Here is a 14727-nt window from a genome sequence, read left to right as displayed (position 1 = left end):
GGCAGCGGCACTTTGAGGTGGGGCCACCTGGGGCTGGTTTGCGGGACTCCGCGGGTAAGTGAGCGGGGGGCCCGGCGGAGGTGGGGGGGGCACAGGTGGTCTGGCGGAGTCAGCAGTGCAGAGAGTTTCGGTGTCGCACGGCACGGCTAAGGTTTTGAATCTGGGTGCCCAGGGGTAGGGCTGCGGGGTCGGGGGAGGGGCAACGGCGAGGTGGGGGGCACCAGGGGGCTGCGGGGGGTGGGGAGTGAGGAAGGGCGGCGGCACCGGCAGAGTGTGAGGGGCACAGGGGCAAGGCTGCGGGTCGGACGGGAGGGGGCACCGGCAGAGGTGGGGGCATGGGCTGAGGGTCGGGGTGAGGGCACGGCAGAGGTGGGTGACACCAGGGCTGCGGCGTCGGGTAATGGAGTGAGGGCCACGGCCAGAGGTGGTGGGGGGCACAAGGGCTTGCTGGGGTGTCGGGAGGGGTCGGCACCGGCACAGGGGGTGCACAGGTGGCTGCGGGTCGGAGTGAGGGCACCGGCAGAGGGTGGGGGGCACAAGGGGCTGCGGGTCGGAGTGAGGGGGCACGGCCAGAGGTTGGGGGCACAGGAGGCTGAGGGCGGGAGGGATGAGGGGGGGCACCGCCAGAGGTGGGGGACGGGGCTGCGGGTCTGAGGGGTCGAGGGGCACATGCAGAGGTGGGGGCACAGGGGGCGGCGGGGCGGGATGTGAGGGCACCGGCCAAGTGGGGGACAAGGGGCTGCGGGTCGGGAGTGAGGGGCACCGCAGAGGGGGGGCACCGGGCGGGGGGTGCGGTCGGGATGTGAGGGGCACCGGCAGAGTGGGGGCACAGGGGGCAGCGGTTCTGTCGGGAGTGAGGGGCACCGAGCACGGAGGTGGGGGCACTGGGTGCTTGAAGGTCAGGAGTGAGGGGCATCGGCAGAGGTGTGCCACGGGGCTGCGGGGGTCAGGGGAGTGAGGGGAGCGGGGGCCCGGCAAGGTGGGTGCCACCCAGGGTTGGCTGCGGTCGGGGAGTGAGGGGGCACCGGCACAGTGGGGTGGGGGGCCGGGGCACAGGGCGGGGGGGGCTCGGCTGCGGTAGTGTGGGGAGTGAGGGGCACCGGGCACGCTGGTGGGTTGCCACAGGGGGCTGCCGGGTCGGGAGTGAGGTGCACCGCGCAGAGGTGGGGGCACAGGGCTGCGGTCGGGAGTGAGGGGCACCGGCAGAGGTGGGGGCACGGGGGTGCGGGTCGGGGTGAGGGGCACCCGGCAGAGGTGGGGGCACCGGGGGCTGCGGGTCGGGAAGTGGGGGCACGGCAGAGGTGGGACTGGGTCTGCGCGAGTCGGGATGTGAGGTGGCACGCGAGGTGTGGGGCACTGGGAGGTGCGGGTCTCGGGTGAGGATGGGCACCGGCACACGGTGGGGGGGACAGGGGGCTGCGGCGTCTGGGAGTGAGGTGCACGGCACAGGTGGGGGGGCACAGGGGCTGCGGGTCGGGCGTGAGGGGCACTGGCAACGTGGCGTGCCACAGGGGTTGCGGGTGGAGGTGGAGGGCACCGGGGCAGTAGACGGTGGCGCACAGGCGGCTGCGGGTCCGGGTGTAGAGGTCACCGGCAAGAGGGTGGGGAGACTGGGGATGCGGAGGTCGGGACGTGAGGAGCACGGCACAGGTCTGGGCACCGGGGCTGCGGGCTTCGGGAGGTGAGGGGCACGCCAGAGGTGGGGGGCAGCGGGCTGACGGGTTCGGCAGTGAGGGGCACTGCAGATGGTGGAGGGCACGGGGTGCGTGTCGGTGAGGGGCACTGGCATGAATGTGAGGGGGCACGAGGGGCTGCGGGTCGGGGAAGTGAGGCAGCACCGGCACAGGTGTGTGGGTGCACAGGGGTGCGGGCTCGGGAGTGAAGGGCACGGCACGTGGTGGGGTGCCACAGGGGGGCTGCGGGTCGGGAGTGAGGGGCACCGGCAGGAGGTGGGGCCAGGGGCTGCGGGCTAGGTGTCGGAGTGAGGGGCACGGGCACAGTGGGTTGCCACAGGGAGCTGCGGAGTCGGGATTGAGGGGCACGCGGCAGAGGTGGGGCACAGGGGGCTGCGGTAGGTCGAGGAAGTGAGGGGCACCGCACAGGTGGGTGCCACAGGGGGCTTGCGGGTCAGGAGTGGGCACAGGCAGAGGTGGCGGGGGCACTGGGGGTGTAGGGCGGGATGTGGGGAGTGTGGGGTGAGGGGCGGCAGATGTGGGGGTGCGGGGGTGTTGGGCCTTGCAGGTCGGAGTGGGGGCACGGCAGAGGTGGGGGGCACAGGGGAGCGGGGATACGGGAGTGTAGGGGCACCGCAGAGGTGGGGGGACGGGGGCGCGGGTCGGAGTGAGGGGCACGGCAGCAGAGTGTGGGGGACCGGGTCTGCCGGGATTCGGGATGAGGGGGCACGGCAAGGTGGGGGCACCGGGGCGTGCAGGGCTGGGAGTGAGGGGCACCGGCAGAGGTTGGGGCACCGGAGGCTGCGGTCCGGGGAGGCTGTAGGGGCACCGGTCGGATGGTGCCACAGGCGCTGCGGGTCGGGAGTGAGGGCACCGCGACGAGGTGGTGCCAGGGGCTTGCGGCGTCGGGAGTGGGGGGCACCGCAGAGGTGGGGGCACGGGGCTTCGGTGTCGGGAGTGAGGGCACCGGCAGAAGGTGGGGGCACCAGGGCTGCGGGTCGGGAGTGGGGGGCACCGGCAGAGGTGGGGGGCACCGGGCTGCGGGTCGGGAGTGAGGGGCACTGGCACAGGTGGGGGGCACGGGGCTGCGGTCGGGAGGTGAGGGGCACCGGCACAGGTGGGGCACAGGGGCTTGCGGGTCGGGAGTGAGGGGCACGGCAGAGGTGGGGGCACTGGGGCTGCGGGTCGGGAGTGGGGGCACCGGCAGAGATGGGTGGCACCGGGGCTGCGGGTCGGGAAGTGAGGGGCACCGGCAGAGGTGGGGGGCACCGGGCGGGTCGCGGAGTGGGGGCACCGAGAGGTGGGGGCACAGGGGCTGCGAGGTCTGGGAGGTGGGGGCAACCGGCACATGGGGGGCAGGGGGTGCGGGTCGGGATGAGTGAGGGGACGCAGAGGTTGGGGCACAAGGGGCTGCGGGTCGGGAGTGAGGCGGCACAGATGTGGGGGGCACAGGGGCTGCGGGTCGGGGAGTGAGGGGCACACGTACCCAGAGAAGTGGGGTTCTCCCGTCTAGGCAGTGGGTGGACGGGGCGTGGATGATGAGAACGAGGAGGATTCTGATTGGTCGTTCTAGTGCTGATGTCATAACCCCACAATAAAGGGTTTCCAACTAGCAGCTCTTCCATGGGGCAGCAGGCGGGGTTGGGGATGGGGCGATGGCACAATGGGGCTGTGGGGGTGGGGTGGGACAATGGCTGTGGGGTGGATGTGCCATGGACTGTGGGTGGATGGGCAATGGGGGCAGAATGGCTGTGTGTGGTGTGTGTGAGTGACAATGGGGCAGAATGGGGTGTGTGTGTGGTTGGGATGGGCTCTGGGAGGAATGTGGCAATGGGGTGGGGGCCCACAAAGCCAGTGGCCAGGTGGCTCCTCCTATGGGCCGAGCTTGGGGAGTGGGCGGCTGGGATGGGGGCGGCTGATGGACGGAGCAGGGCTGGGTAGGTGGGGGGATGGGGAGAGGGCGCTGTGGACGAGGCGTGGGTGGGAGTGAGGCACCCGCAGAGATGTGGGGGCAGGGCTGGGCTGACAGGGGTCGGGTTGGGAGTGAGGGGCACCCAGAGCTGGGGGGGAGCCTGTTTTGTCTGTGGGGTTTGTGTGTTACCATCCCTGTGTGCCTGTTGGCCAGCACAGGTTGTGTTTGTGTGATTTCTGTTTACACCTTGTGTGTGGGAGGTTGTCAATTTGCCTTGACGAACTGGGCTGTTCTTAATGTTTGCTCTGAACCCTGTGTTTGTGTGCTCAGTGTCCCTAGGCAGTTCTTACGCATCCAGGGGTGGGATAAGGTGTGATTGCTTGCAGGGAAGGGCAGTGCCCCTAAATGCCGGGGCACTCTGTCTCCTGGCAACTGATGGCCTGGGCCCCTCCTCTGCAAAGGTGCCAGCTGAAGGTGTTGAGACAAAGGATCAGGTGACTCTGGCCCGGGAAGGGGTGAGAGGAGGGGCTGGAGGGGGTTGTTAGTCTGAGGGCTTGCTGGGGACGAGGAGTGAAGTGCAGACCTAGGGGTCTGGCTCACTGCCCCCAGAATGGACCGCCGAGGGGTCTGGTTCGCTGTATCTACAAGCTCTGTTTTGACCCGCTGTTCCTGTCATCGAATAAACCTCTGTTTGGCTGGCTGAGAGTCACGTCTGACTGCAAAGTGGGGGTGCAGGACCCTGTGGCTTCCCCAGGACCCCGCCTGGGTGGGCTCGCTGTGGGAAGCGCACGGAGGGGCAGAGGATGCTGAATGCTCCAAGGGGAGACCCAGGAGGTGAAGCCGTGTGAGCTTCTTGCCCTGAGCAAGTCTGCTCCAAGGGAGAGGAGGCTCCCCAAAGTCCTGCCTGCCTTAGTGGGGAGCAGTTCCAGAGCATCGCCCGGGGACTCCGTGACAGTGCCCAGTGTGTGTCGGTAGTTGTGTGTGTGTCTCTTGGCTGTGACTGTGTCTTAAAGTTTGTGTTAACATTTACACGTGTGTGTGTGTGTGTGTGTATTAGCTACAGGGGTGTATGTTTTACCTACGTGTCGGGGGTGTGTGCGTGTGTTAGTGTTGGCGTCAGCTACACTGGTCTGTGTGTGTTCGCATGTACTCTGTGTGCTTGAGTGAGTTTTGTGCATGTGTCAGCTACACACGGCTGTGTTAGTATTTACTCTGTGTGTGGTTTGTATGTGTGTGTTAGCTACAGGGGTGTGTGTTTCACCTACGTGTGTCTCTACACCCCGGGTCTGGCTGTGTGTGCATGTGAGAAAGTGTGAGAATCTGTGTTTATCAGGGTGTGTCTGAGTGTGGGTGTAAGTATGTGTGCGCAAGTGTGCACGTGTGGGTGTGTTTGTGTGTGAGTGAGTGTATGTATGTGGGTGGGTGAGTGAGTGTGTGTAACTGTGTGTGTGTGTGTGTGTCCGTCCCTGCCGGGTCTGTGTGTGTGTGTGTGTCCCTGCCGGGTCTCTGTGTGTGTGTGTGTGTGTGTTTGTGTCTGTCCCTGCTGGGTCTGTGTGTGTGTCCGTCCCTGCTCCGTGTGTGTGTGTGTGTGTGTCTGTCCCTGCTGGGTTTGTGTGTGTGTCCGTCCCTGCTCTGTGTGTGTGTGTGTGTGTGTGTGTTTGTCCCTGCCGGGTGTGTGTATGTGTGTGTCCCTGCCGGGTGTGTGTGTCTGTCCCTGCCGGGTCGGTCTGTGTGTGTGTCCGTCCGTCCCTGCTCTGTGTGTGTGTGTCCCTGCCGGGTCTGTCTGTGTGTGTGTGTGTCCGTCCCTGCTCTGTGTGTGTGTGTCCCTGCCGGGTCTGTGTGTATATGAGTGTGTGTGACTGTGTGTTTGCTCCATCCGTACAAATCTGTCTCCGTCCAACCCCTGGCTCTGTGTCAGCTGCACACGTCGGTGTGTTCACAGCTTGTGTCAGTCAGGCCCCCATGTTCACGTGTCGCTCCGCGGCCCCGCCCGGCCGTGTGTGTCGGCCGGATCGACGCAGCCAGACGCAGACTCAGCCGTCGGCCCCGAGCGTCCACAACCCGCCTCGCCCGGCCGGCGCCGCCCATGGGCAAAACTCTGCTCCTGTGCCTGGCCGCTCCGGCCTGCGCCGGCCTGGGTAAGCCGCGAAAGCCGGGGGTCTTGGCCCCGCTGCCGGGGGGTCTCGCTCTGTATTTCCCCAGTCCTGCCTCCCAGAGACACCCCCGCCGAGCGGAACTCGCTGCCACGCCAGGCAGGGCGCTGCGGAGGATTTCAAGGGGCCCTGTGGGAGGAACCCCCCTTCCCTGCGAGAGCCCCCCGGGAAAGTCACTCCGCGTGCGCTGGGTCAGACCCTCTGGGCCCGCTGCCCCCCAGGACCGCCTGGCTCTGCCGTGGGCCCCGCAGGGAGTCCCCTCGCCCCAGCCCCCCGGGAACCCGCCCAGAGGGAGCGACGCCCCCCGATCCCCAGCCTGCTCGGACTCTCCGCCAGCGTGAAACCAGGGGGGTTTATTGTAGGGCCGAACCCAGCCCAGGTGGTTCTCAGGGGGCTCGGGCCAGGCCAGTCTCGGTCCGGCCCTGGCCCCTGGGGCTCCGGCTGTTCCTTGTCCCCAGTCCAGCAGCCCCCTCCCTCCAGCCGATCATCCGACAGCCCTTTGTCCTCGGTCCTGGTAAACAGGCCCCCTGGGCCCCCCCTTCTGTCCTTTGCTCCCCACTGGCTGGGCAGGCCGCCGACCCCCCCTCCTCAGCTCTTCCACTCACCAGTCGCCGGGTTATCCAATCTCCGGCCCTTATCTGGGGTCCCGACTGCCGGGCCAGGTCACACCCGGTCTTCCTCTGCAACAGCAACCACCCCACCCCATGCAGCCCACAGGGAAACTGAGGCACGCACCCAGCAGTCATGCAAAACACCACGAAAAGTCCCCGCTTTGTCCCGAAAGGCTCTGCTCTCCTTCCCGACTGCAAGAGTTTAATTCTTCCGCTGGGAAAAGTGGGGTTAGTTTTGCTGCCTGAAACACGGGTCCTGTTTACAGACCCCTTTGAACCACTAGCCGCCCCCCCCGGCTCTGGCTACCACAGTTTAGCAGCATGCGCAGGTGGGGGGGATGGGGGAAAGGGGAGGGGGAGGACAGGGGGGCACTGAAGCTCCCTGACCAGCTGCCACTTCGCTCACAGCCCAGGAGAAAGATTTTGAGCTGCGCAACAGTTTCCTCCCTTGGTTCCCGTCCCAGAGCAGAGTCGCACTTTGCCCCCCGGGCCCACGATTATTAGGACGTGTCTGGGTGTGTGGTGGGGAGCCCGGGGCTGGGCTAGCAGGGGCTGCGGGTCGGGAGTGAGGGGCCCTGGCAGAGCTCTGGGGGAGCCCAGGGCTGGGCTAGCAGGGGCTGCGGGTCGGGAGTGAGGGGCACCGGCAGAGCTAGGGTGGGCGGGCTGGTGCTGGCAGCGGGCTTGGCGGTCGGAGGGGGTGGCACCGGCAGAGGCTGGGGGGGGCAGGGCTGGGCTGCAGGGGGCTTGCGGGGTTCGGGAGGCGAGGGGCACCGGGCAGAGGGTGGGGTGGCAGGGCTTGGGCTGGCAGGGGGCTGCGGGTGCGGGAGTGAGGGCACGGCGAGAGCTGGCAGGTGTGTGTGAGGGGCAGGGCTGGGCTAAGCAGGGCTGCAGGTCGGGAGTGAAGGGGCAGCGCTCAAGGAAGAGCTGGGGTGGGGCCGCGACAGGGGGCAGGCTGGCAGGGGCTGCGGGTCAGAAGTGAGGGCAACTGCGTGTGGAGCCTGGAGGGTGCGAAGAGTGTCATGGCGATGCTTACCTCAGCCATCCCCTCGGCCTATCGCCATTACCACTCGTAAAACGGCCGCTCGACCAGGTCCTCGGCTGGTCGGATCTGCTGTGTCGCCTCGCTCCAGCGCAGGCGGGCTGGGGGGAGGAAGCAGCTGAGCTTGATCCATAGGGGGCGATTGGCACAGCACTGCGCATGCCCGCTGGGTCAGGCCAGCTGGTGGGGCTCCTCTACTGCGCGGAATCCGGCTGCAGCGTACTCATTCTCCCGGGCAGCGCGTGGTGGGCCTGTTGATGAAGGGGTCTAGGAGCTGAGAGAGTGACGCGCGAGTGGAGGTGGAGCAGCCATGGACCCTCCCCTTCAGACATGTTATAAGCCGCCGAGTTGTTCCAGTCATCGGACAGGCTGTGGGCCATGGTTCGCCCTCCCCGCGCCACGCTAACCTGAGCCTCTGAGTTGGAAGCCTGGACAGGTCAGGGGCTGGCCAGGGCTCAGGTTAGGATGGGGGGGGGGGAAGGCCCAGCCCTCCTCTGGCCAGTGGGGCTTTAACATGGTCTGAAGGGGGAGGGTCCATTCGCCACCCCCCCCCCATTCCCACAAGGCCCCCAGCTGCCGGGAGATGGAGCTGGGGGATCCCATGGACCCCCCTGCCCTGACCCCAGGGGTACGCCCTCCCCTCCCCCAAGGGTGCTCCCTCCCCCCAACCCCGCTGGGGGAGGAGGCAGCGAGGAGCCTGGTGAGTTAATGGGTAGGGAGGGAGGTGGAAATATGCCTGACCCCCTCCCCAGCAGTGCCCCTCACTTCTGACCCGCAGCCCCTGCCAGCCCTGCCCTGCCCCCCCCAGCTCTTCCGGTGCCCCTCACTCCCGACCTGCAGCCCCTGCTAGCCCAGCCCTGCCCCCCACCGCAGCCGCAGTCCCCCCCAACTCCTGGTGCCCCCCAGACCCCCATGCCTGAGTCCCTGCTCCCCCTCATTCCCTGGGGCTGCCCCCAGGGGGCACTATTGTGGGGTTGGGGCAGGCCCAGCTGCGGGCAGGGTCCCCCAGGGGAGCAGCCCCCAGGGCCTGGCTGGGGGGGGTCTGTGGGGAGGGGCCCAGTCTCACCCCCTGCTCCCGTTCCCAGGCGCAGCCCTGCAGTGCCTGAAATGCGACTTCACCGCGTTCGACGCCCCGTGTGAGCTCAGCGCGGTCACCTGCCCGGTCGGGCAGCTCTGTGCCACCATCCGGGGGCACACAGGTAACTGCCCTGCCCGCGGCTCCGGGCTCCTTCCCCTCCTGGGGACCCACCCACTCGGTCCCCATCTCCTTCCCCCTCCTGGGGACCCACCTGCTCGGTCCCCATCTCCTTCCCCCTTCTCCAGCTCCATCACTCCCGCTTGGTCCCTGTCCCGTTTCCTCCTCCAGCTCCGTCTCCTTCCCCCTCTTGGGGCTCCCTCCCGCTCGGTCCCCGTCCCTTTCCCCCTCCCTGGGGACCCACCTGCTCGGTCCCCGTCCCCTTCCCCTTCCCCCTCCCTGGGGTTCCCTCCCACTTGGTCCCCATGCCCTTCCCGCTCCCTGGGGCTCTCTCCCGCTCGGTCATCCCTGTCCCCTTCTCCGGCTCCATCGCTCCCTCTTGGTCCCTGTCCTGTTCCCTCGTTCTCCAGCTCCGTGTCTCTCGGTCCCCGTCCCCTTCCCTTGTTCTCTTGCTCTATCACACTCTCTTGTTCCTTTTCTTATTCCCTCGTTTTCTCTCTCGTTCCTCTGTTCTCTTTTTTGTTCTCTCTTTCCCTTGGTTCCTCCCTCCTTCCTTCGTTCTCTCGTTTCCTTCTCTCATTCCCTCTCTGCCCCCCCAGCCGGCCACAAGACGATTGTGCGGAAGAACTGCCTGGACGAGGGGAAATGCAGCACCCAGGACACGGCGACCTGGGCCGGCGTCACCTACACCACCTCCTACACCTGCTGCCAGGGCGACTTCTGCAATTAGGCCAGGCCCCGGAGCACCCCCGGGGCCGGCGCCTCTGACTGTCCCCCCTTTCAGGGGGCAGATTTGTCTTGCGTACCCACAAATCTCACCTCCCTTAAAAACGACCTGCTGACGTCAAAATCCAGAAGTGGCCCAGCCCCGCTATGACTGAATGGTGGGTGACTCTCTCCTTCTGATCCGTAATTATAAATAAATCAACTGGAATAGAAACCCTGTGCTTACATTTCAGTGTATGGGACGTAAGAGCGGCCGGACTGGGTCAGACCAAATGTCCATCCAGCCCAGTGTCCGAGACTGGCCAGTGCCAGGTGCCCCAGAGGGAATGAACAGAACAGGGAACTCTCCAGTGACCCACCCCTGTCGCCCATTCCCAGCTTCTGGCAGTATAAACAAGTCATTGTCTGTATGAAATTTTAGTTTGTAGTGACTCTGAGTTTGGACAGGGACTGAGAGAGAGCGACAGAGCCAGAAATTTTTTGGTAGCCTGTCGTTAAACAAGGCAAATATCGAGAGGAGTTGATGCCCCCCCGGAAGAGCTCTGCCTACTCCCAGTGGACTTGTATCCCTGTTGAGAACTGCGGCTCTAGGCAGATAAGAAACACAACATGCGGGCGCACAAGAGATTCAGCTGGACAAGTTAGCCTGGCGGCATTAGGCTTATCTGGCTGGAAATATCCAGGGATCGAAAGCTGTTTGGTGCTTAAAAATGCAACTGGCTGCCAGGTTCCTGATCCCCCTAACTCTGATATCAATGGGGCTCAGGCACCTGGACACGTTTGAAAAATCGTCCTAGGTGCCTCTTGGCATCTATTGTATTTAATCTTTAAAAATCTGTCCCTAGTCTTCATAGATCAGAGTCAAGTCAAGAATCCGCATTTCCAAGAACATCTACTTGTTGTTGGTTGTTCTCCCTGGCTTCGGTCCCTCCAGGCCGCTTGGGACACATTAACAAACTCCCAGTGCAATAGATGCCCCACTTTTTCTGAATTTGCACCCGCTGGGGGGTTTCTCCAGCTGGGGCCAGTTTTAAGTGATCGTTTTCGATGTTTCCCAGTGTTTCTTCAAGATTGGCTTGGACCCACCTCAGCCCGTCTGGATGGTTTTTGATGTCATGGGGCAAGTATACCCCGTCCCCTTTGGGGTGGGGCAAAGGCGTCACAGATCCACAGTTAAGTCTGCCTGCCTGCCCTTAGCCTCAGGGCAGTATGGCCCAATGGCTGGAGTCAATATAACTGACCTGTGACCCAGTCTGTATGCTGCCCTCCTTAGCAGTGTTGAGTGGCTGAGTGTCCAGAGTCAGTAAAGTTGCCGTCCTTAGCAGGGCTCTGCGACCTAATGGTCAGAGTCGGGGAGGTGAGCTGCCACCTACAGAGGACGGCAGGGGTAGGGGGGCCTGGGCCCTCCCTCTCCACCAGGTCCCAGCCAAGGCCCTTGAAATGGCGAGTGCACGTGGCACCGAGTCAGCGAGGCACCGAGCGAAACACGCCAGCCCAAGATCCAGTTCTGTAACCGGCTCCCTGCCTAGATCCCCTGTGCTACTTCCTACCGTATTCCCCAGTGCTGCCATCTGGATGCCCCTGGGGTCTCCGGGGTCCTCAGCCAGCCTGGTCCTGGCTGTGCCAACCTCCCTCGTGCACCTGCAGGTACCCGGGTGTCTGCCTGGGTCTCGGCGCCTGTGGCTCCCGCGCTCGGGGGTTCTGGCTGTTCCTGGGCTGGAGCCAGCAAGGTGCATCCTTCCTCGCTGGTGCTCAGCCTGGAGTGAGGCTGGCCGCTCCCTTTTATACTGCAGCCGCAGTTGGAGCATGCCCAGCTGGGCGAGGGGGCGTGGCTTCTGCTGGCAGGTGTGCAGGCTTAACCCCTTCCTCTCCAGTGCGGGGCAAGTACACTCCGTCACAGGCTCCCAGAGAAGAAACTAGAGACAAGGTGGGTCCCCTAATGATATTCGCTCACCCCCCTTGTGTCTCTAGATCCTAGGACTGACATGGCTACACCCCCACCTGCCTACAGAGAGGTAACCAGCCCCTGATGTTCTCTGGAACGTCGCATCGCTTTAACGAGCCTGGTACGATCAAATCACCGTGCTGGACGCAGCTTTACCAGTATCAAAGTGCATGTGGCCCCTTTGCACTGGTCTAACTGATCCGCATTTGGGGTTCGCAGAATCATAGAATATCAGGGTTGGAAGGGACCTCAGGAGGTGTCTAGTCCAACCCCCTGCTCAAAGCAGGACCAACCCCAACTAAATCATCCCAGCCAGGACTTTGTCAAGCCAGACCTTAAAAACCTCTAAGGAAGGAGATTCCACCACCTCCCTAGGGAACCCATTCCAGTGCTTCACCACCCTCCTAGTGAAATAGTGTTTCCTAATATCCAACCTGGACCTCCCCCACCGCAACTTGAGACCATTGCTCCTTGCTCTGTCATCAGGTACCACTGAGAACAGTCTAGATCCACCCTCTCTGGATCCCCCTCCAGGTAGTTGAAAGCAGCTATCAAATCCCCCCTCATTCTTCCCTTCTGCAGACTGAACAATCCCAGTTCCCTCAGCCTCTCCTCATAAGTCATGTGCTCCAGCCCCCTAGTCATTTTTGTTGCCCTTCGCTGGACTCTTTCCAGTTTTTCCACATCCTCCTTGTAGTGTGGGGCCCAGAACTGGACACAGTACTCCAAATGAGGCCTCACCAATGCTGAATAGAGGGGAACGATCACATCCCTCAATCTGCTGGCAGTGCCCCTACTTATACAGCCCAAAATGCCGTTAGCCTTCTTGGCAACAAGGACACACTGTCAACTCATATCCAGCTCCTCGTCCACTGTAACCCCTAGGCTTTTACTGCTCTGACTATTCACTGACGGAAAAACATCGCAAATGCAGAGCTAAAGGTGCCCGGTGGGATCATGGGCCCTGCCCCAACGCCGAGTGCAGCAAAACGCCTCCCTCGGAAGTGCAGACTGGCCGCCTGGCCGAAGTGGGAATTATCGGCAGCAGGCCGGCTGCCTTCCCTGCACTAGGAGTGGGGAATCAGTGGGGCGGGGATTGGGATCACAGCGCCTCACCTCGACCCCCCAGGTGTGTGATCAAAGCAAAGAGGTTAACCCCCCCCACACACACACACAAACACCTCTCTGAAAGGTACAGTGATAAAACTTCCAGGCGTTCATGAAAGGAAACTGATGTGGGGCGTAGGTGAGATCTCACGGGAAGAACGGGGGTGTATTTACCGTGCAGTAATCAGAGGGGGCTTCACCTCCACATCAGGTGCAGTGGAGATTTTACCATCCCATGGAGGACCCCGAGGACACACGAGAAACCAGCCCTGCCCCATTTGCGGATTAGCTTGTTCCACACTGTTAGCGAGACAGAACCCACAGACGCCAGCCCGGCAGAGGAGAGGGAGCCCACGCGGGAATGGCCAGCGCTTCCCTTAGTGACACCAACCCACATGGGGAGGCACTCAGGACGCCGAGCTACAGGCCGTGTTTCACCCGATGTCCCCAACCCTGGCTGTCTGGTGAGGCGCCAAGGGGGGGTGTCCCGCCCAAGCCTCGGCGTGTGGGAAATTCCTGCTTCGCCCAGCACCTGCCCGTCTTGGGGTCTGGCAGATGAACGAGATCATCTCAGCTGGGGCACGACAGGGCGGGACAAAGATCTGCTCTGTGTGTGTGTCTGTGTGTTAGCTACAGCGGTGTGTGCATGTGTGTGTCACCTACAGCTGTCTTCACACCCTGTGTCTGTCTGTCAGGGTGTGTGTGTGTGTGTGTGTGAGAGAGAGAGAGTGTGTGTTTGTGTTTGCTACGGGGGTGTGTGTTTTACCTACAGGTGTCTTTACACCCTGTGTCTGTCTGTCAGGGTGTGTGTGAGTGATTGTGAGTGAGTGTGCGTGTGTTTCATCTGTGTGTTTCATCTCCACCTAATCCCGGGCTCTGTGAGCTGCACACGTCCATGTGTTTACAAGTTGTACCAATCAGGGCCCCTGTGTCCACACCCCACCTGCCCCTCCCATCCCAGCTGTGTGTATCAGACAGATCACACGCAGCCAGACCAGACTCAGCCGCCAGCCCCCGAGCCCTGGGACGGTCCCACCTGCCTCTATAATCCGCTGTTGTCCGCCTCGCCAGGAGACGACCATGGGCAAAATTCTCGTCCCGTGTCTGGCCGTTCTGACCTGCGTCGGGATCGGTAAGCCATGAAACCCAGGGGATTGTTGCCCCACCTCCACTTTGCAGTGTGGGTCGGTAGCTCTCGCGTTGTATTTCTCCATTCCCTACTTCCTCAAGAGAGCCCCCTTTCGAGTGTAACTCGCTTCAACACCAAGCCACTAAGGAGAATTTAAAAACTGTATCCTCCTTCCTGATTGGAAGAGTTTAATTCCCAAAACTCAAACCACTGGACGAACAGCAGCCAGAATTAAGGTGATTCTTCCCAATATCCCCTTGACTCTGCCCTCCCGTGTATCCATGGCACTCACAGACCACAGTCAGGGATTGCAGTGGGTAATGTGAGTACAAGTTGTGGCAAGAACCATTCTTGTGTGAGCTGGTTGAGGTGCTCAGTTGTTCTCCCTTCCTATTGACATCTCTCTGGGGGGATCAGAGTTATGTGGGAAATGCCCCCTTAACTCTGCCCTTTCCAGCTTTTCCCACCCTTGAGCTTTGCGGAGTTAAACCCTACTATTTGTAAGAGAATTTTTGGAAATTAAGCGCCACTGTTTAGCGACACCCCTGCTGCCTGAAATCCTGCCTAACAAAGTGAGGGGTTTTTACACTTTAAGTTTTTTACATTGGAATTTCCTCAGGATTTTCTAGTTTTGTTTTTTTTAGCATGGGATGCAGGAAGTGGGGTAATGGGGGCATTGGGGGGTGGCAGACAGAGCTTTAATGGGGACTACGGGGGGGAGGGGAGTAGGGGGGTGGGAATAGAGGGGTTATTTTTGCTGCCTTAAACATATGACCTGTTTCCAGACCCCTCTGATAAACAGTGCCAGGCTTCCCGCCAAGGCTTATCAGCGGCAGGCAGACGGGACAGGCAGGGTGGGGCGCCCTGGGGTGGGGGGCCTGGAGCTCCCTGACCCGCTGCCACTTCGCTCACAGCCCAGGAGAAAGATTTTTAGCTGCGCAACAGTTTCCTCCCTTGGTTCCCGTCCCAGAGGAGAGTCGCCCCTTGTGCCCCGTCCCCCCATGCCGCCCCCCATCTCCCCACACCCTCAGCCCTCGACCCATCCCCATCTCCCTATGCCCTCAGCCCCTGGCCTGAGCCCCTCCCTTCAGCCCCCAGCCTCACCCCCAGCCCCTGACCCACACCCTATTCCCCACACCCTCACCTCCACCTGATCCCTCTTCTCTCAGCCCCCCAGCCCCTGACCCACACCCTATTCCCCACACCCTCACCTCCACCTGATCCCCCTTCTCTCAGC

The 14727-nt window shown here is 62.8% G+C and overlaps 3 protein-coding genes and 1 long non-coding RNA gene across 4 annotated transcripts in view; 2 read left to right on the top strand and 2 right to left on the bottom strand.

Moving 5' to 3' along the window:
- LY6G6C (lymphocyte antigen 6 family member G6C) overlaps positions 1-6410 on the bottom strand; it is a 20675-nt gene extending 14265 nt beyond the window's left edge. The window contains exon 1 of the mRNA XM_075071556.1: positions 6344-6410. The gene's annotated coding sequence lies outside the window, so the exon portion shown is untranslated. The remainder of the gene's footprint in view (positions 1-6343) is intronic.
- On the top strand, positions 5556-9523 carry LOC116821080 (protein Bouncer-like). The gene is made up of 3 exons (XM_032773980.2): positions 5556-5723; positions 8474-8587; positions 9183-9523. The coding sequence occupies exons 1-3, from the start codon at positions 5672-5674 to the stop codon at positions 9311-9313; spliced, it is 297 nt and encodes a 98-aa protein (XP_032629871.1). The 5' UTR covers positions 5556-5671; the 3' UTR covers positions 9314-9523.
- Positions 9524-13331: 3808 nt separating this feature from the next.
- LOC116821078 (sperm acrosome membrane-associated protein 4-like) overlaps positions 13332-14727 on the top strand; it is a 9373-nt gene continuing 7977 nt past the window's right edge. The window contains exon 1 of the mRNA XM_032773978.2: positions 13332-13493. Coding sequence (XP_032629869.1) covers positions 13442-13493 — 52 coding nt within the window. The 5' untranslated portion in view covers positions 13332-13441. The remainder of the gene's footprint in view (positions 13494-14727) is intronic.
- LOC142047630 (uncharacterized) overlaps positions 14234-14727 on the bottom strand; it is a 196075-nt gene continuing 195581 nt past the window's right edge. Inside the window, exon 3 of the long non-coding RNA XR_012656897.1 lies at positions 14234-14707. This is a non-coding gene — a long non-coding RNA (uncharacterized LOC142047630). The remainder of the gene's footprint in view (positions 14708-14727) is intronic.

The sequence above is a fragment of the Chelonoidis abingdonii genome, chromosome 12 (assembly GCF_003597395.2).
Source record: "Chelonoidis abingdonii isolate Lonesome George chromosome 12, CheloAbing_2.0, whole genome shotgun sequence".
NCBI classification, from domain to species: domain Eukaryota; kingdom Metazoa; phylum Chordata; order Testudines; family Testudinidae; genus Chelonoidis; species Chelonoidis abingdonii.
The sequence above is the reverse complement of the archived record's forward strand: the minus strand, read 5'-3'. Positions and strand labels throughout refer to the sequence as shown.

Coding starts and splice junctions, on each gene's coding strand:
- LOC116821080 (XM_032773980.2), top strand. CDS start 5,672: ATGGGCAAAACTCTGCTCCTGTGCCTGGCCGCTCCGGCCTGCGCCGGC. Junction 5,724..8,473: donor TCCGGCCTGCGCCGGCCTGG/GTAAGCCGCGAA, acceptor TCCCGTTCCCAG/GCGCAGCCCTGCAGTGCCTG. Junction 8,588..9,182: donor CACCATCCGGGGGCACACAG/GTAACTGCCCTG, acceptor CTGCCCCCCCAG/CCGGCCACAAGACGATTGTG.